General features: G+C 48.9%; 3 protein-coding genes across 8 annotated transcripts; 2 read left to right on the top strand and 1 right to left on the bottom strand.

The window, feature by feature from the left end:
* Positions 1–204: 204 nt before the first annotated feature.
* On the bottom strand, positions 205–5,419 carry CDase (neutral ceramidase). 4 transcript variants are annotated; one of them, XM_015183038.2, is made up of 6 exons: positions 5,280–5,419; positions 2,611–2,767; positions 2,228–2,551; positions 1,304–2,170; positions 631–1,241; positions 205–567 (listed from the first exon to the last, which is right to left on the bottom strand). In XM_015183038.2, the coding sequence occupies exons 2-6, from the start codon at positions 2,737–2,739 to the stop codon at positions 384–386; spliced, it is 2,115 nt and encodes a 704-aa protein (XP_015038524.1). In that variant the 5' UTR covers positions 2,740–2,767; positions 5,280–5,419; the 3' UTR covers positions 205–383. The 4 variants fall into 4 exon arrangements, with proteins under 4 accessions (XP_015038524.1, XP_001357669.3, XP_033233918.1 ...); XM_001357632.4 differs by lacking the exon at positions 5,280–5,419 and adding an exon at positions 4,073–4,825; XM_033378027.1 differs by lacking the exon at positions 5,280–5,419 and adding an exon at positions 4,459–4,825.
* Positions 5,420–6,207: 788 nt separating this feature from the next.
* Positions 6,208–8,665, top strand: LOC4800385 (STAM-binding protein-like A). The gene is made up of 5 exons (XM_001357633.4): positions 6,208–6,583; positions 6,741–7,295; positions 7,354–7,669; positions 7,735–7,847; positions 7,914–8,665. Exons 1-5 carry the CDS (start codon positions 6,468–6,470, stop codon positions 8,077–8,079), a joined length of 1,266 nt encoding a protein of 421 aa, XP_001357670.2. The 5' UTR covers positions 6,208–6,467; the 3' UTR covers positions 8,080–8,665.
* Positions 8,666–9,384: 719 nt separating this feature from the next.
* aralar1 (calcium-binding mitochondrial carrier protein aralar1) lies at positions 9,385–18,521 on the top strand. 3 transcript variants are annotated; one of them, XM_001357634.4, is made up of 10 exons: positions 9,385–9,509; positions 14,547–14,699; positions 15,204–15,366; positions 15,424–15,515; positions 15,583–15,777; positions 15,840–16,063; positions 16,525–16,691; positions 16,771–16,889; positions 16,955–17,564; positions 17,625–18,521. In XM_001357634.4, exons 1-10 carry the CDS (start codon positions 9,444–9,446, stop codon positions 17,903–17,905), a joined length of 2,070 nt encoding a protein of 689 aa, XP_001357671.2. In that variant the 5' UTR covers positions 9,385–9,443; the 3' UTR covers positions 17,906–18,521. The 3 variants fall into 3 exon arrangements, with proteins under 3 accessions (XP_001357671.2, XP_015038596.2, XP_033233926.1); XM_015183110.2 differs by lacking the exon at positions 9,385–9,509 and adding an exon at positions 10,767–11,150; XM_033378035.1 differs by lacking the exon at positions 9,385–9,509 and adding an exon at positions 14,189–14,369.
* The last annotated feature ends 501 nt before the right edge of the window (positions 18,522–19,022 follow it).

Below are 19,022 nucleotides of genomic sequence, written 5' to 3'. Positions count from 1 at the left end.
CCAACACCATCGTAAGTGTCACTAGGGAAAAAAATCTGAATTCTACTAAAAACCCGATATATGTATGTATGGGAGAGTATCGAAAAAGTATTCAGGTAAAATTTCGTTGATATCAAGCAGGATGTCCAACATTTGAATGAATGTATCTTTTGGATACACATCTGTGTGGAGCATTAACCCAAAAGCAACAACCCATCGCATACCTTAGTTTCAACAAAATTTGGCATCCTTTTAATTCGCAGTTGCAAAAATAAAGCTTTTCCTTCGTCACTTATAAATGGTAAATAAATATAGTACATGGATTTGTGTTGCTGTTGCTCTCTCGGAGAGGCCAATGCTCCTCTGGCCCAGGAATACATATTTAGGAACCACTCCGGTCCGACCTAGTCCTCCTTGACGGTGAAGGAGTGCGAGAGGCCTTCGTAGGGGTACTTTCCGCCGAGGATGTACTTGTACTCGCCCGAATGCCGGATTCGGTAGACCCCTGGAAGCGTTTGCGGGCTGATGTTCCAGTATATTTCCAGATCGCTGAATCCCAAAATCGTGTTGGTGCGGTGCCAGATCATCCTGCAAAAGATGGTTGGAGATGGTAGAAGAGTTTGCCCGCGGGAACACCGTTGAAATACTTACTTGGTCTCCCAACTGGCGTCCGTGTAGGCTACCTTCCAGCGGTCTTCGTTGATCTTGCGCTCCACGGTGAAGTAGGTCTTTTCGGTGAAGAGGTTGTTGCGCGGATTGCCCGAGATGTAGGTGACCTTGACCGTGTCGTTGATTCCGTACTCCTTCTCGGGCTGCGTCTTCACATACCCAAAGTCCGTGTTGATCGGATGTCCGTCGAAGAGCACGCCCGTATTGAGGGACAGCATCACGTCGTTCATGTAGGGCGGACTGGGACCCGGCTCAACCGTCTCGTTCCGCATCAGGGCCTTGGTCAGACGCTCGAACACGTCCATGTAGATGGAGTGCGTGTGCGGCCCGAAGATCGTGGAAGCGGCCTCGTACCTCTGAGCCTGGTACTCCTCGGGAGTCACCGTGTAGCTGGTATAGATGTTGGTCAACCCGGCGATAATAACTTCCGTGTCTAGGCCCCCTGCGGCGGAGGCTGCGGCCCGGATCTGGTTGCGTAGGCGCCGTCCAGCCATCGTCGTGAACTCGCATGGAACGGCGGCGATGATTACGTCTCCGATCTTCAGCAGCTGGTCGGACACGATCTTCGGCTGCCACTCGTACGGGAAGGTGGCCTAGAAGGCGGAAACATTAGCAAATCGTTCAGATCAGAGGACAGGTCCCTTAGAATACTCACCCTGCCGGTGGCCAGGAGAATGGGCTTCGGCTCGTGGCACTTGATGTCCTCCTGGGTCGGAGTTGCAATAAAGTCGCGCACAAAGTTCCACATGGGGTTGTCCGTGGTGGTGCCCTGCTCGAAGCTGAAGGCGCCGGGTCCGTCCGTGGTGCCGGCGGCGAAGCTGTAGCCCATGGCCGGCTGACAGCCCCTGATCTTGTCGATCTTCCGGCTGAGCGGGTTGTAGGCGCTGCCGTTGTAGTTGGGCATGTCCACGAACTGGTGGATGAAACGCACGTCGCCAGTGACCTCGCGGGCCGTCGACTCCTGGCTCTGCTCATTCAGCAGACCAAGAGCGGCGTCCGCCAGCCGCTGCCCCAGGATCTGGGTGCTCTCCACCATGTCCCGGCCGGGGCCGGAAGCGAAGCATTCTCCCTCGCCGGCGGGGCAGCGTGAGGTGAGCAGATCGCACTCATTGCCCGAGATGGAGCACTTGGGTCCCATGATGTTAGGGGACACATCACCCAGGTTGGAGGAGCAGAAGGCGCCCACGAACTTGCCCTTGCCCGGCATCTTGTTCGGGTTGTACTCCTTCTCCAGGAGCAGGGCGGCGTATCCGACGTTGTCGCTGGTCACCAGCCTGTTGGTGTTGTTCATGGAGGTGGCATGCACTGCGTACCAGTTGAAGGCGCCCAGCAAATTGTTCTCCAGATCCACGAAACGCAGCTGCGTCAGGGTCTTGTCCGTGTCGTGCTCGTACTGGGCTCGCTCCTCCTCCGGATTGCGCAGATACGACGTCGGGGAGCGATTGATGTTCACGTTGAGGACGGTAGTCTTCGACAGAAAGATGCGTCCATCCACCAGGTTGTCAGTGGCTCGTTTGATGCACTTTGGGATAAGGAAAATAAGTTGACGTAACATTTTGAATCAATTCTTTCTACTTACCAAATAGAGACCCTGGGCCATCACCTCAAAGGTCTGTGGGACGAAGCCCAGAATGGAGATGTCGTAGAGCAGGTGCATCAGGAACCCACCGGGCGCTCCGTGCGTGTGGGTGCCACTGATCGCCACGTTGTCCGTGTGGTAGAGGTTCCCGTAGCGGGCCTGAAGCCTCTTGATCACCTCCCGCTTAAGGCCGTACCCCATCATACCCGCGTCCGCGCTGACGAAGGCCACCCGGTTGCCCTTCTCGTCCTCCACCACGAAGGCACGAGCAAAGACGCGGGTGTGGATGCCACGACCCACTTGCTTGATGTTCGCATAACCCATCTGAGAAAGGAGGGAGTGAGGGCTCAGTCTTTCTGGTCACCACAATTCAAAGCACTTACAAAGTTGATCTCTACTGGGGGTCCGGTGATGTCTGCACGCCCAACACCCACCTTGTAGGTGGCACTGGCTAGGCCACAGAGCCCACTCAGGGCTATTAGAGCCAAGAAAGCAATCTTGGATATGGCCATCGTAGGATTAACAGCGAGCAACGGTGGTCTGCAAAGCAAAACAAAAAATGGACTGATTTGAAAAGAGATCTCAGATTCAAGCTTCCGTCTGTGGCTATCTCTGATTTCCTCCATGAGACACATGGAAATCAATGAACCCCATCTGGCAGCCGCATTTGGCAACACCCTCGAGTAGATTGCAAATATTTGCAACAAAGTGATTATGAGCCAACCGATAATCGAATGACAGCAACGACCGAGGCACTCAGGCCCTCCACTCACCCATCCAAACCAATTCCACGCGACGACCATCATCTATCAATTGGATATAGTGGAAAAATGCAAATATCAATCGCTTGGTGCGACCTCCAGCAGACGCATCAATGTAAATGTGCGTGTCTATCCTCAATAACTAATATTAATAATAACAATATAGTAATAACAAAAGCAAAGTCGCAGCTCGGGGCTCCCTTATCAGCTGGTGAGTCGCGCTCAAAGATCGGGAACCGGTTTTTATCAGCTTGCGAAAGTAGCGGACAGAAGACAGCGGACAGAAGACAGCGGACAGAAGACAGCGGACAGCTGGGCTGGCGGCTTCTTCAGTGGCGGACTCAAACTCCCCACTCCGAGTCGCTGGTGAGCAGTGTAAATACTCGTCGCAGTATCTGGGAGAGTCAGTACTTTTGAAATCAAAAGTAGTTGGGGTTTTCCAGTACCACTGAAGACCCAGTACTCCCTCCCACAGCTTGCCTCTTTGTTATACTCTTACAGAGGGTATTGTGATATCGCGAGGCGCTGTAGGACTATCCGACCGTTCTAGAGAAGAAAGAGTATCTACACCTTCGGTGTTCAGATGAATCCTTTCTTTCATGTTTTCCGCTGACTTGTGTTTAAATTTTCGCTGATGAATCGACTTCTTTTGTATGCAGCGGGTGTACCATATAGAACCCTCTCTCAGAGAATGCGTTAAATAGGAAATCGAGTGAGTAATTGTCGCGCATGTAAAGCAGTAGATACCCCTCTTCGCGCCGGCCCCCCCTCTGGGACGGACACTCTGCATAATGGACGCACACCACAGGCCTGACATTGAAAACGAAATTATAATAAAATAAATATGCTGGCACTGGCACCGTGAGCCGACAACAACAGAAACCACAGCGATAACAGCTGCAGGGCCTTCGCACAAGATACAGATACAATTGGGATCGTAAACACGTATCTTTCTGTGGCGGTCGGTCGGTCGGTCGGTCGTTTGGTCTGTGACTGGTCTTGGCTTCGATTCGGATTGGGATGCGTATGCTTCAGATACTTTTGCAATACTTTTGTAATGAAATGGCAGCCGGCACACACTTACACAGAGAGAGAGAGAGAGAAAGAGAGGCTGATGATGTTGCTGATGCTGAGCCAGATACAAACGTATCTCTTGGATACACGACGCCAAACGCTGATCAACGGCGGACAAACGCGCCAATTGAGCAAATTACAGAAGATTTCGGTTGATGAGCCTTTTATACACTTCGCACTTAATACCGCCGTTCGCATATGGACATAGGTATGTACATATGTATCTGTATCTTGGAGGTTGCTTGCACCCAATTCGGACTCGTTTTCGTGTATTATATTATGCAATCGACTCCTTTGGGCCGGCTTGACTCCGTCTCACTCAATCACTTGGCACTCAATCCGCTGATTGACCACATACAGACTTCAGGCTTCACACTAGACTAATTCCATAATTACTTTAATTAATGTCCAGAGCTTATCACACGCGCGAGCCACCTAATTATTGGCAAATTAGAGCGATTATCGGTGGGAATTTGAAAGCATTTCCCGCTGCACTGCAATGGCACTTGTTCGAGACTTGTCGATTCCAAAAACGGATTTCAAAACACGCCGAACGAACCCCCGAATGCCCGAGTTCGCTGTTGTATCTATTTATCTTTCCACGGCACTCATGCAAACGCGACACTCTTGATGGCCCCCTTTCAACTTCCAAAGCCGAACGAACCGACCAGAGCAGAGCTGAACTGTGGAGAGTGGAGATCTCTTGAAATGACGCCCGCTATGCGCCAAAGCTGTGCTTCGACTGGGAGCCCGCCACGAACCCGAGCTCGAGCTCTGAATGGATTTTTCGGGGTCTCTGTGGGCGTGTACGTGCGATCAATGAGTCAGTTTCTCAGTTGGTCAGTCTCTCAATCAGGGTATCTCTCTCTCTCTCTCTCTCTCTCTCTCGCTCTCTCTCTCTCTCTCTATCTCTCTCTCTCTCTCTGCGTGATCTCCGAGTGTGGCTAGTATCACGACCAGCACTGTTGGTTATAACCAATCTGAATGAATGCCTTAAATAATCCGCCGATAGCTTATCATATCGCACTCTTACTGATGTAGTTTCCAGAGATCAGAGGCAATAGATTGTCCCTCCCACTTAGTGCTAATGTGCTTAAGTAAACAAGTAGGAACTTTGACCCCCTGGAACCAAATATTCGCTATTGTTTTATTGTTCTCAGCTTCTCTTTAGCTGCGGACTAAGTATTTGCACTACGAATTGGTTGACTTTGGCTTACCTCAGCAGGTTCTCGAATGCTCGTATAAGTTGAAAATTAGCTTGCCAAGAAGAGTCTGCTGCCTCCCTCCTTCAGGTCTGAGCCACGGACTGCTTCTGAATGGAGGCTCCAACGATTGACCGCCCAAGTGAGGGGTCTTTAAAAATAACTACTGAAAGTTGATAGCCATATCGCAGAGTTCCAGATTAGCCATGTTTTATGTCCCCCGATCGCGATACGGATTAGGTACGTTCAACGGGCCAAACTACAGATTCAGACGGGCTCAGAAGTTCTGAAAGAAAACAATAATAATTCATTCCCAATACGATAATGTTTATTAAAATATCCATCAGCTTGAAAAGCAATTTTCAATTGCAAGTAAAGTTGTTTATTCCTTTAATTCGAATTTCAAAGATTCCGCCCAATCTACCATCATCACGGCTGGAACCAGCTGTGTGCCAGACCGGTGCATCTAATATTTAAAAGTTAAATTCATCAATCTATTAAATTTAATTTTGAACAAATCGTACTTCCGTGCATCATTTATTGGATTGTATTTAAGTTCCTATTCACTTTCAAATAATTTCTATTTGGCGCTCAAGTGTGGTGGGACAGCATCGAAGTCCTGACCGTTTGCTTTTGTAAATTACACAAAAATGTACTTCATATGTGGCCGATGTGTAGTTAGTGTGTAGACACCATGTAAGAAAATTAATTTAGAGGAAATTGTAGTTGAATAAACCTTATTTTAGGAGCAATGCAAAAAAGATGAGAACTTAAATTTAACCAGTCCTGTAGGGAATTGCTTAGATAATCGGATAAAATTATAAGTTCAAACTTGAGAGTCTTAGCTGGCTAGTAATATTCGACGGAATATCAAAACAGAATAGTATATGTGATGGAACTTGAACAATTCGTCAGTATATTTAGAGTATATTTTTAAAATGGGAAGGTATATTTTGGTATATTTTGGCATGGACGCCACCTGCGTAATGAGTAATTCTTGTACAATCATTACAAAATACTATTTTGAAAATAGCCCCAAAAAAGGAGTCCAGCACTGGCCCAGTGGACGGGTAGACAACCAATGCGAGTGGGAAGTCTCCAGAGTCCCACGCAGAGTATACCCACTAGCCACACAGCAGTACAAAGCAGCCAAACCAAACCAGGAGCAGCAGAGGAATAAACATAAACCATTAACCATAAACCATGTCGAAGGCTGTGAACAACATGAGCATGGGCGTTGTGGAGCCGCAGGAGCGGATGAAGCACCTGTCGCACTGCGGCAACTTCATCGACGTGGACAAGACCCAGCCCGTGACGCGGTAAGTCCGGACTCCCTCCAGTCAGGAGGCTCATGGCTCAAGGCCGTCCCAGTCGAGGCGTCTCAATGTCACAGAGGGGGACCTTGAGCGCACATTTGCCTTTGAAGGATGTTCTCAGTGTGTGTCCTTGCTAATTGGCGAATGCCCTTCGTTGCAGCTACTACCGCTCTGGGACGGAGATGCTGCGCATGGCCAACGTGTACCTGCGGGAGGGCAACCACGAAAACGCCTTCATCCTGTACTTGCGCTACATGACCCTATTCATCGAAAAGATTCGCCAGCACCCGGACTATGGTAACGTCAAGGCCGAGGTGCGAGACATCAACAAGCGCATCAAGGACGAGATCATGCCCACAACGGAGAAGCTGCGCGCTAAACTGCTGGCCCACTACCAGCGCGAATACGAGCAGTTCCTGGCCAATAAGGAGGCGGAGCGCGTCAAGGAGCTGGAGCGGGAGCGCGAACAAGAACGACAGCGCCAGAGGGAGCTGGCCAGTCGGCAGGCGGTGGGCTCCAGCGTGATACCCTCGCTCATTCCAGCCAATCTGCACGTGTTGATTGACGACGGTACCCAACCCTCGGCCCCGGATCTCGACCTGTTGGATCAGGTGGTCTACCCGAACGACTTCCCCACAGGAGCCAATCGCACCAACCTGCCGGGCTCTGGGCTACTGCTCCCAACAGGAGACGCGTCCTCCGACAAGACATCCAAGTGAGTTCAAGTTTAATAAGCTGTTGCCAGCCCTCCCGCTCATCCGTTTCTGCCGCAGCTCGAAGCCCAGCTTCGACCGAAACCAGAAGCCGTCGTACAACCGCACGGATTCTTTGCTAGCCGGTTCATTGCGCATCGTCCACGTACCTGCCGACACCATGGAGGTATTTCTGCAGCTGGCAAAGGCCAACACCTCCAACAACATCGAGACGTGCGGCGTGCTCGCTGGCCATCTGGCCCAGAACCAGCTCTACATCACGCACATCATCACGCCACAGCAGCAGGGCACGCCGGACAGTTGCAACACGATGCACGAAGAGCAGATATTCGATGTGCAGGATCAAATGCAGCTCATCACGCTCGGCTGGATTCATGTGGGTAGCCCCTACTTTTTATATAAGCTCTTGATCCGAGTCTCTGATCTGCGGTTCCCCTACAGACCCATCCCAGCCAGACTGCTTTCCTGTCCTCCGTGGACTTGCACACGCACTGTTCCTACCAGATGATGATGCCCGAGGCCCTGGCCATCGTGTGTGCTCCCAAATACAACACGTGAGTCACCGCTGCTGACTCATCTGGAAATACATTTCTTATCTGCTTTTATTATTTAACGCTCAGCACTGGTTTCTTTATACTCACGCCCCACTACGGACTGGACTATATCGCCCAGTGCCGGCAATCGGGCTTCCATCCGCATCCGAATGACCCACCCCTATTCATGGAGGCACAGCACATCCAGAAGGATGCCCACACAAAGATCAAGGTCATCGATCTGCGCAGATAGTCGCCCAGTGAGGCAGCAAAGCGAATTTAGAAAATGCGTCGAGGGACACTCACCTCACAGATCTAGCATCACCAGCAATAGCCCCCAATTTCAGTTGTCCCATGGAATCCCATGGCATCCCAAGGGACTTCCGCAATTGCAGGAGGAGAATGCACGCAGTCAAACAGTGATTAACCATAGACGTTACATAGAGAGACAGAGATACATATTTTCGGAATGCAGAGGGGATGTATTTTTGCATGCAACTGGTCCCAGCATCAGGGACGGGACTAGGCTTCTAACATCCAAATATTTAGAGCACTTGGCTGCATTTGTTGTTTTTTTTTTTGTATTTACTACCAGCTTTTGATTTTCGTTACCCAATGTGATTTACAATTGTGGCTTACTCTTTCGTTCGTTACTATCTATAATTAATAATTAATACTATGTTAGGCCTTTGGCAGGAGATCCTCATCTACTCTATGCAGCTTTCAGAGCAACCTATTGTTGATGCCTCTCGTTAGTGTCTGACTATACTATTGCTAACTATCCGTAATAACCTGTTGAGAAAATAAGAATCATCATAAAATGCTATAACTTGATATAATTTAAAGAGAAATATTTAATTAATTAACTCGTCTTTTTCCTGAAAAAATTATCGGAACAATCTACAAGCTAAGAACAAAATCTAAAACATCCGATAATCCTCCCCCTCACATAGCCGATCACATTCAGATGATATTCGCTGGCTTTGCACACGTCCTCGCTCTTCCATACGTTAACCGTTAACGCTGTGCCAACTGTGGATCGAACCGTGTGTCTGGAGCAGATGGCCCACAATAACACCAGCAATATCGGGGGCGGCACGCTGGGCGTGCTCTTTGAATTTCGGGCCAAGGTAACGCCCTCCATCCTGCAACAATGATCATGCTACAGTCCAACGTGTACTTCCAGACGCAAAGAGGACGCTACGACGCATTTCTTACATTGATTTTATTTGTATTTTTGTTTATGCTTTACTTTTATAGCTGGCTGCTATGGAACTCTCAAAGCTTTTTGGTTCAATAAAAGTCGGCGTTGGGGGGTCGAAAGCTAGGAACAGGTGGCGCAGACTTAATTTCTCTTGAACAGCTGTCTACTCGAATTTTCCGAGTTTTCACAGCTCAAATTTCCGTTCACGGTTTTCCTCCCAGTGCAGCTGCAGCTGTCCTCCAAGCTAAAATCTTTCCGTCGGTTATAGCTGGATTCGTTCTGGGAACCTTGTTAATAGTTTTTTAAGTGCAAACCTGTAAACCGAAGTGTTAATTCCTCCAAAGATTATCAGATATTTATGCGTAAAAATCGATAAAAGAGCAACGTGCCCAGCCATCCCCCCACCGCTGATAATGCCCATGCACATCCCGGATCCACTTAATTGGATCCCTGCACCGCCAGCCGCTCAATGCCAAGAAGTAAGTGCACTGAAGAGGGGGCTTTAGGTCCCTGCCTCGAGTGTGCGCCAGTTTACGCCTTAATTACCCCCTCCCACGCAGCGTAAAAGCACAAAGAAAATTGAAAAGCCAGAGCCGGGGATTAGGTGCTTGCCGGGGTCTAAAAATACGCCAGCAGCTTGGCAGGAAAAGGAAAAGCGTCGGCAGTAGGAAAACCATAAATAAATAGTGCGGGTGGGAGGTGTGTGCCTGTGTATGTGTGTGTGTGTGAATAGTGGAAAATAAGAATGGAATACGCGATGGACAGCTGTAAACTGATAACAACTGAAGCCATCACAGGATGCAGTCCTCTCGCTCTGGAGAGCAGCTCCTACGTGACAGCAAGAAAGTGGACTTGGAAGTGCAGTCCCCCGTGATTCACTCTGTGTCTCTCTCTGTGCCTGTGTCTGGTGGGAGTGAGGCGCCATAAAGGAGACACCCATACCCATGACATTTGGCTAACCTTCATGACAACGTCTGTCTGTTCGTGCTTCGCTTCCAGTAATTGTTCATTTCATTTAATGAAAACCCTCCTCCAGCTCCGGACAAAAGTCGAAGGATAAGCACGCCTCCGAGGAGAGAGGCCACAGACGGCTCCGTTGAAATAGAGGCACAATTTCCCCCAGCCTCAGCCTCAGCTTTCCCGCGCTGACTCTATTTATAGATTTCCGAGTCGTCCCCCGCCCAACACGCTTCATTCACGTGTCCGCTGGCCAAGAGTCGGCAGGGCAGCCGACCGCACAGGCGCGGGCATGGGCACGTATGAGCAATATTTGTGATGGCTCTTTCCCACTGATTTGACTGCTCTCTGCTGCCCCTTCCACACATGTAAACAGTTGCACATTGAATGAATGCAAGGGAAATTCGACAGTTTCCCAAACCACTTGACACACGCACGCACAAAAGCCGTGACCTTGCCGCTCCAAATGTTTGTATGGGTGGCACCTTGAGTATACCCGAAGTGCCGAAGTTGCTTCCGCGAAGACACTTCTATTATCAAATTTATGTTGTTTATGCCACCTCAAACCACCCCGAAGAGCTTTTATTGTTGTTCTACAGCTGCATTGCAGTTGGAAAAACAATAGCGAACCGAGTGCAAATATAAATTAAAATGATTCTGAAATGCAAGTCCGGAAAGTGCTCTTTCGTTCTTTCTTTCTCTCCCTGTCTCTCTCGCCATCGCTGTCGCTGGCTCGGGTGTTACTGGGGAAAAGCTCTCCGCCATCGGAATTGGAATCAGAATCGCGATTCAGAGTGGAAAAGCAACGCGTCGCCAGCGGATGACAGTCAGGGAAAAGCGAGAAAACGCGCGCGTCTCCAATACAAAACGAAACAGTGAACCAGTCGCGCTAAATACAAAAACACAAATCCGGTCAGGTCTCCACTGCACTCCCTCCATCCCATCCCCTCCCGCCACATTGGCAGGATTCCGAGTTGTGACGCGCAGCATAAGCAACAGTTGGAAGCAGACGCACAGAAGCGGTCTATCAATTGGATAAGTGACATAGAGATAGACGGATAGATATATCCCCCAGATAGCGCGAGTGTACGAAGTTCGCGAAGATCCAAGAGACTTTCCGATTGTGTTCATTCGATTAAGTGGAAATGCCGGATAAGGAAGAGGTAACGCCCGGAGAAGCTCCTAATTAAATAGATAGTGCTATTGGCAAGTGCCTTGAATAACTAATAATCACGAAACGAAACCGTATCCATATCCGAATCAGATAGAAGAAATATTACGAAATAGGAATATGATAAATATTTAATATCTCCAAAAAGCTTTCTGGCGAAAACAAAACAATTATATAAAAAATAGAATAAAAAAAAAATATCATAACGAATGAGAGCTTTCAGAGCGTCGCCTCTTTGGAAGGGACTTACTCTCCAGTCCGATGTCAAACAACTAAATCACCTTCAATCACCGAGATTGGTGTTGTGTTTGCTCTGCTCACGACTTTGGGAAAGTCACCGAGATAGCGGTCTGTTCTCTCTCTCTCTCTGTATCTCTCGCTTGCAGTTTTTGATCATTCCAGCAGCCAATGCTACATCACTATATCTCTTTATCTCTCTCTCTCTTGGTTTTGCCTCTATGTAAGAACATATATGTATGTACATATGTGTATATACGTAGTTCTGTCGTCAATTAGCTAGCGACAGCTGACTGCAGGCACACGGTGGCAGCCACTGCGTATACGTAATCCGCAAGTGGTCGTGCAGCTGCCGTTATTTCCCATGCTTCTCTCTCTCTATCTCTGCCCCCTGGCTGGGTATAGCGGTAATTGCATTTGGAGAAGAGTTAGATCAGAGGCTGATTCATTGATTACTTTGGATTCCATTGATTTAGGGCGGAATTTGTCGTGATTCTCCTCCATGCTCCTCTCTCCCTCTCTGTCTCGGACAACTGCTGTTTGACTTCAGTGTCGGTACGGCTTGTCCCCCCCCCCCCCCCCCCCCCCCCCCCAGTATAGGGGCCACAGCGACAGCCGTTGCGATAATGAACTGCCGGATTGGCTGACCTTGAGATAAATTGCAAACAGAAACAAAAACTTTGGCGGTGCTGTCGCTGTCGCTGGCGCAACAAATTTCCATGGAGCCACAGACAGTTGCACACAAATACTATCGCAGTTTCAGTGACAAGCACGTGCCGCATGCTTCAGGCAGATACGGACAGAGGATAGAGGACGGAGGACGGAGGACGAAGGCGGCCTGCTCCAGCGACCTTTGACTGCGCCTAGGAGTAGGGCAGAGCCTATACCAAGCCCAACTCATCATGCAAATGCAACAAAGCAGCAACAACAGACAGCATAGATACTTTGATATCGAAGGGTTTAACACACTGTCGTTCCCATGCCAAAGCTAATACAATACTTCCAAAAATTCTGCACGACCTGCATAAAATATTGGGAGCAGCATCTATTAATACTGATCTAAAGAAAATTTCAATATTTTTGTTCTAGTGATTCGAGTGCTACCCAGAAATACCCTCTGCAAGGGTATTACCGCACAACACAACATAGACAGAAAACCGAAGAAAAAACACATTGGTGTCTGTCACAGGGGTCGTACATACATATGTATTGTACATATGTGCACAATATTACGCCTGTTGGCTCTGCTCGGCGAAAAAGAGGAGCGGAAACTTTTATCATGTCCATGAATATGAAAACTTTTGTACAGCAGTACGGGTATCTGTGGGATTTCAAGTTCAACCAATTGCATCGAGGCCGGAGCTGAGCGAAGCTTCCTTTGGTCGTAACCCATTCAAATGGGACTATTTCACGCCTGACTCAGCTCAACCAGAAGTCAACGAGCTTTCTTTGGGAGAGCTTACATCGGGCCGGAGGGGAACATGGTGCAAATAATCGCTCCTCAAGTGATGCGATTCTGCGGTTGAAGGAAATGCACAATGCACTTGTCTGGAATGAGCTGAAAAGGGGATGAGCTGAAGTTTCTAGATAACAATATTCCCTTTATACGATATGCATCAATATAATACGACTCATCCGTCGACAATTAAAGTATTTTAAGTTCACAAATGAATTATAAGTCTTTAACAAGTGAACCATTCAATTTTCGTCGTTTCTTATGAATACTTAATGGCATGGCATATGGTGCACCAAACTGTCGGCGAACGAATTCATTTATTCCGAATGCCCATCGATTGGGAAAAGTCAATACGACACTTTGAGGGATCCGGAGACAGCAGAAACAATAAATTAATACCATTTTAAGGTGCACGATAAAATATGTCGGTAAGGGATACTTTATCAAATTTTGCGATAGGTGAAAGAAATCGTGGAAAAGAAATCGTGGCACTATCAATTAGGTATTATCCAATTATATTGTCACATAATATTTGACATATATATACATATATATATATTTATCATATATATTATCATTTTCGATCCCCCTAACTATTATCAATCCTACTTTAAGCTTTCGGAAGTGTATAGGAGTTCGATCAAATGGAATTGCAAATACTTAATTATATCTCGAGCATTTCGAGGGATCCTATATAATTGTTTTTGTGCATTCGCAGCTTCCATAATGAAATCTGTTTTTGTTTTTCGAAATTCGCTCGCGGGGGAAAACAGCGGATGAGAGCACTGGAGCTAGGTGGCCCCCCAGCAACCAGACGAATTCGAAGGGGTCTAAGGGGAATTACAATTACATTCGCTGGGTAATCGGATTACGTCAATGAATATTGATAAACGGGAATGGAATGATTGGATGTATTGTCATCGAAGCTTAACTTGTTGACGGGGCGGCGGGTGACCTTTCGATTATGTTACTTGTGCATCGATACGTCTTAAGAGAGCTCCAATTAAGAGAGCAGTAGCAGTATAGCAGTATAGCAGCATAAGAGAGCCCCAAGAAGCACTATCTGCTCTGAGTCTCAAAGTTCATAAATTTGAGGTGAGGCATTACTAGAGGCTCTCTCATGGCAGAAGAACAGTTTTGTTTGTCGGTTTGCCACGAGGAAGGTAAACAGGAACAACAACAAAATCTATAGAAAGTGCCTCACCTTTTATAAGCGCACTTTGGCAGCAGGCGTGAGCAAGAGCGTGCGAGCGATAAGCAAAAGAGTGGAAAAGATAAAAGTTCTCTCAGTTTTGTTCTCTCAGCATAATGTTAGTAGTGGTGGCTGCTTCGGCGCTGCTCATTAAGTTTGGAAACGCGAGGGGCACCAGTGGCCAGTGGGGATTGATGAGCTAATTGGGTACGAAACAACAGTAAAAGTGAAGCAGAAGCCAAAGCAGCAGCGGGAACAGCAGCAGCAGCAGCAACAACAGCAACAGCAACAGCATTAGAATGCCTCTGACTAAGAACTCCGTTACTGTAGGTTAATAATATTAATTGGATTGAGTGCGCAAAAAGCTTCCCTTCACATGTGACACGTGTTGCTTCTGTTCTGCGGCCCAAGAGAGCGCGGACCAGAGAGCACTCTCATATCATCGCCCTTTTAATCATCGTCTCAAATTCTTTTTCTCTCTCTCTCATTGTTTCTTTCCGCAGACCCCCTCGTTCTTGAAGCGCGCCGGCACCGACAAGCTGCGCGAGGTCTTCCTCAAGTACGCCTCTCTGCAACGGGATGGGGAGCACTACATGACCAGCGAGGACTTTGTCCGTCGTTTCCTCGGACTCTTCTCGGAGGCTGCATTTAATGACGTAAGTACTGTCGCCGCCGCTGCACTCCTCGGGTCATTGCAAGGTTATTCGACGCGACTGATAAGGCGTCATTGTACAAGAAGCGGACATGGTTTATCAGCACGTGAACTCTCGTAGACAGCCCCAACCTGGTCGGATCCCCCGTAGACAGCTGTTACCTGCCCCATAAATCACTGCCACTGATTCACGTACAGCCCTTGGCCCACAGTAAGTAGAAGGCAGCTCCCGTATTGGGTATGCGCACACCCGAATGGGTATAATCACTTGATTGCCTCGTGCCCGGCAGTCCAACGTCACAGATTCAGTTTTAATTGGACGCTTATCAGCCGCGGACCGATTTACGGCCTGAGCACTAAACGGGCGATCGGACCGGGGGGAGCTGAATTCTGATTTCTAGGTGCTGAAGTCTGCGGGGTAACGCTCTTTTCTACATTTATCTTCCACGGATAATCATAACGAGTTTCGCTACCGGTCTAATGTCCAACACGATTCGCACCTTTGCAGGATTCGGTACGCCTGCTGGCAGGCATCGCGGACACAAGCAAGGATGGACTCATCTCGTTCTCGGAGTTCCAGGCATTCGAGGGCCTGCTCTGCACCCCGGACGCACTCTACAGGACCGCCTTCCAGCTGTTTGACCGCCAGGGCAACGGAAACGTCTCCTATGGTGAGTGGCTTCCGATATTCCAGTCGAATGAAACCTAAACACGCATCTCTTTTACAGCCGACTTTGCTGAAGTCGTACAAAAAACCGAACTGCACTCAAAGATACCGTTCAGCCTGGACGGACCCTTCATCAAGCGCTACTTTGGTGATGTACGTAGAGGCTGCTGCACTCCATTCGCAACTTTAATCTATAATGATACCTATCTGAATCGCATAGAAGAAGCAACGCCTCATCAACTATGCTGAATTCACGCAACTGCTGCACGACTTCCACGAGGAGCACGCCATGGAGGCATTCCGCAGCAAGGATCCAGCTGGCACTGGATTTATTTCCCCCCTAGACTTCCAGGACATCATAGTTAAGGTCAAGCGGCATTTACTCACACCCGACGTCAAGGACAATCTGGTGGCGGTTAGTAGATGAACCTTCCTCCTTTCACTGTTCCCAAAATAATGGACCATTCTGCTGTGCAGGTCACGGAGGGTCACAAAGTGAGCTTCCCCTACTTCATCGCATTTACCTCGCTGCTGAACAACATGGAGCTGATCAAGCAGGTATACCTGCAGGCCACCCAGGGCAACCGATCCGAGCCCGTCACCAAGGACCAGCTCCTGTACGCGGCCCAGACGATGAGTCAGATCACGCCCCTGGAGATAGACATTCTCTTCCAGCTGACGGGGACCGTCCAGCAGACGGGGTAAGAGATCATCCCTGAGCTTCGTTAGGGGGTGACTTGTGGTTTTATGTGAAAGATTGTGAGAGTGGGTGAAAGAATACCTATGTCCGTGAAATGTTTGGGATCCCTTAGTTGAATGTCAATCAAAATGTGCTAATCGTTGCATCTTTGTATCTTTTCTCTCCATCTGTTTATCTGTATCTGTTTCTCCCCTCCTGCATTGCACTCCTCGAAATTGTTCCGTGTTTCATCTCGATATCAGGTGGTGGAAGCGCAAGAAGCGCAAGGCTGCTACGCGTAGGCAAGTGAAGTGGTCCCTGGTCTCAGTTTTGTTTTCGTTATCCAAGTATCCGAGTATCCCCACCTCCCAACCACCCAGGCATAACCATAACCATAACCAGTCGTTGTCTATAAGCCCATGTCCATAAGATCCCACTATAAGAGCAGCTTCATTAATCCTTGGCCATCTATCGTCTCCACAGGCGAATCGACTACAGCGACCTCAGCAACATTGCGCCCGAGCACTATACCAAGCATATCACACATCGCCTCGCCGAGATCAAGGCCGTGGAAAGCCCCGCCGACCGCTCGGCCTTCATCCAGGTGCTGGAGAGCTCCTACCGATTCACCCTCGGCTCCTTTGCTGGAGGTGTGTATTCCATCCATCATGAAACACCCTATTCCCCGATGATGATAATCCACTTGCTGCCTCTCTGCCTCTGTTTTAGCTGTGGGGGCTACTGTGGTCTACCCCATCGATCTTGTGAAGACGCGCATGCAGAACCAGCGGGCTGGCTCCTACATCGGGGAGGTGGCCTATAGGAACTCCTGGGACTGCTTCAAGAAGGTGACTATTCCTGATCTCTAAATTATCACTCTCCAACACTGACCACACTCCCCACACTCCCAAAGGTCATTCGTCACGAGGGCGCGTTGGGTCTGTATCGAGGCTTGCTGCCCCAGCTGATGGGTGTGGCACCGGAGAAGGCCATCAAGCTGACGGTGAACGATCTGGTGCGCGACAAGCTCACGGACAATCGGGGCAACATCCCGCTGTGGTCCGAGATCCTTGCTGGAGGCTGTGCGGGTGCCTCCCAAGTGGTATTCACCAATCCGCTGGAGATCGTCAAGATCCGGCTGCAGGTGGCGGGTGAGATAGCCAGCGGCAACAAGATTCGTGCCTGGTCTGTGGTCCGGGAGCTGGGTCTCTTTGGCCTCTACAAAGGAGCCCGTGCCTGTCTGCTGCGCGATGTACCCTTCTCGGCCATCTACTTCCCAACCTACGCCCACACCAAGGCTATGATGGCCGACAAGAATGGCTATAACCACCCGCTGACCCTGCTGGCCGCCGGAGCCATTGCCGGAGTTCCCGCCGCCTCGCTGGTCACGCCCGCTGATGTGATCAAGACGCGCCTGCAGGTGGTTGCTCGGTCCGGTCAGACGACCTACACGGGCGTCTGGGATGCCACCAAGAAGATCATGGCCGAGGAAGGTCCCCGTGCGTTCTGGAAGGGCACAGCAGGTACGAATAATATCTCTACTTGTCGAAGCTCCAAACTATAATTTCTTGTTTCTCCTTCAGCTCGTGTCTTTCGGTCGTCGCCACAGTTCGGCGTCACCCTTGTCACCTACGAGCTGATGCAGCGCCTCTTTTACGTAGACTTTGGCGGCACCCAGCCCCGAGGATCCGAGTTGCTTAAGCCCGCCACTTCGCTAGAGAGTGCTGCAACGCAGGACCACATCGGAGGCTACAAGGCGGCAGTGCCTCTCCTGGCCGGCGTCGAGTCCAAGTTCGGCCTGTACCTGCCGCGTTTCGGTCGTGGAGCCGCCGCTGCCACGCCCGGCACAACGACTGCCTCCTGATTGTACTTGCGCCATCGCCTGCCCAGCGCCCCATAGTCCAAGAGTTGTCCCGCAGGATTGGGGCGATCCGAGCAGAGCAGTGGTGCACAGTTAGAAAAAAGAGCATATATTTTTTGCTAGGACGCGTTTACACACACATACACACACACACAGAGAAGCACTGAAGATTTTTCTAACGTTTAGGCGGGGAAGATCGAACCGGAGATCGTCCGAATATATAGTACTATTGTATCTGAAAAACGGGAGCGAAAAACTGCCCTTGTGGCAGTCGACTCTTAACAACTGTTTTTACGTACACGCAAACCAAAAGAAAAAGAAAACCATAGGAAAATGTATGTATATTAAAGATTTTATGGGGAGACTCTATTTAGGAAAGTGTAGAACTGTTTTTTGTAAACTTTGTTAACTAGTTAAAAAATCTAGAGCCACTAAATTACCTACCAATTACCAACCCAATCACTGAACGTCAACTTTTGCACTCAATGGAACTTTTAAAGCGTAATCCTTCTAATCTTAATACGAATTTGTTCAAAACAACTATCAAGCAAAGGAAATGCAATGAATGACCTCTTAGCTAATAAAGAATAAACCAATAAACTTTATGTTGAAAACAAAATTATCTGGAATTATTATTAAAGAATCCCATATACAGTATAAGGTATCTTCGACAGACCTTCTCTGTTCCCTTTTAAATGTCCTAGTTCCCTCAATCAACTGCTAAAGAAACTAGCTCGTGCTCGGAGATACCATACATATCTAGGGTTCCGCCCCTGAACGATGCTCGCTATTGAAAGCTACTTGCCAACTCAATCGAGCGGCTAATACATGAGCAACTGTCACTAACACTGCCACTACTCCATCCTCAGCCACAGCCACATGTTAACATGGCCAAAACGCATCTGATTAGAATCGTGGGGAATAATTTGCAAATCGATGTTGACAAGTTAATTCCATGGCGGGCCATGGCTGCCTTTCTAGGCCGCCTCGGATCGGCCAGACTCAGACTCGGTTTCGAAGTCAGCTGCCACGCCCTCGCCATCGAAGGTACTCGTTGACCATGACCGCCAACAGCCAGGTCTCGAGACCAGGCGACCGTTAGAGAGCAGACGAGAGCATA

This window comes from Drosophila pseudoobscura, chromosome 2 (assembly GCF_009870125.1).
Source record: "Drosophila pseudoobscura strain MV-25-SWS-2005 chromosome 2, UCI_Dpse_MV25, whole genome shotgun sequence".
Classification (NCBI taxonomy): domain Eukaryota; kingdom Metazoa; phylum Arthropoda; class Insecta; order Diptera; family Drosophilidae; genus Drosophila; species Drosophila pseudoobscura.
Note: the sequence above shows the minus strand (reverse complement) of the source record. Positions and strands in the feature narration are given on the sequence as shown.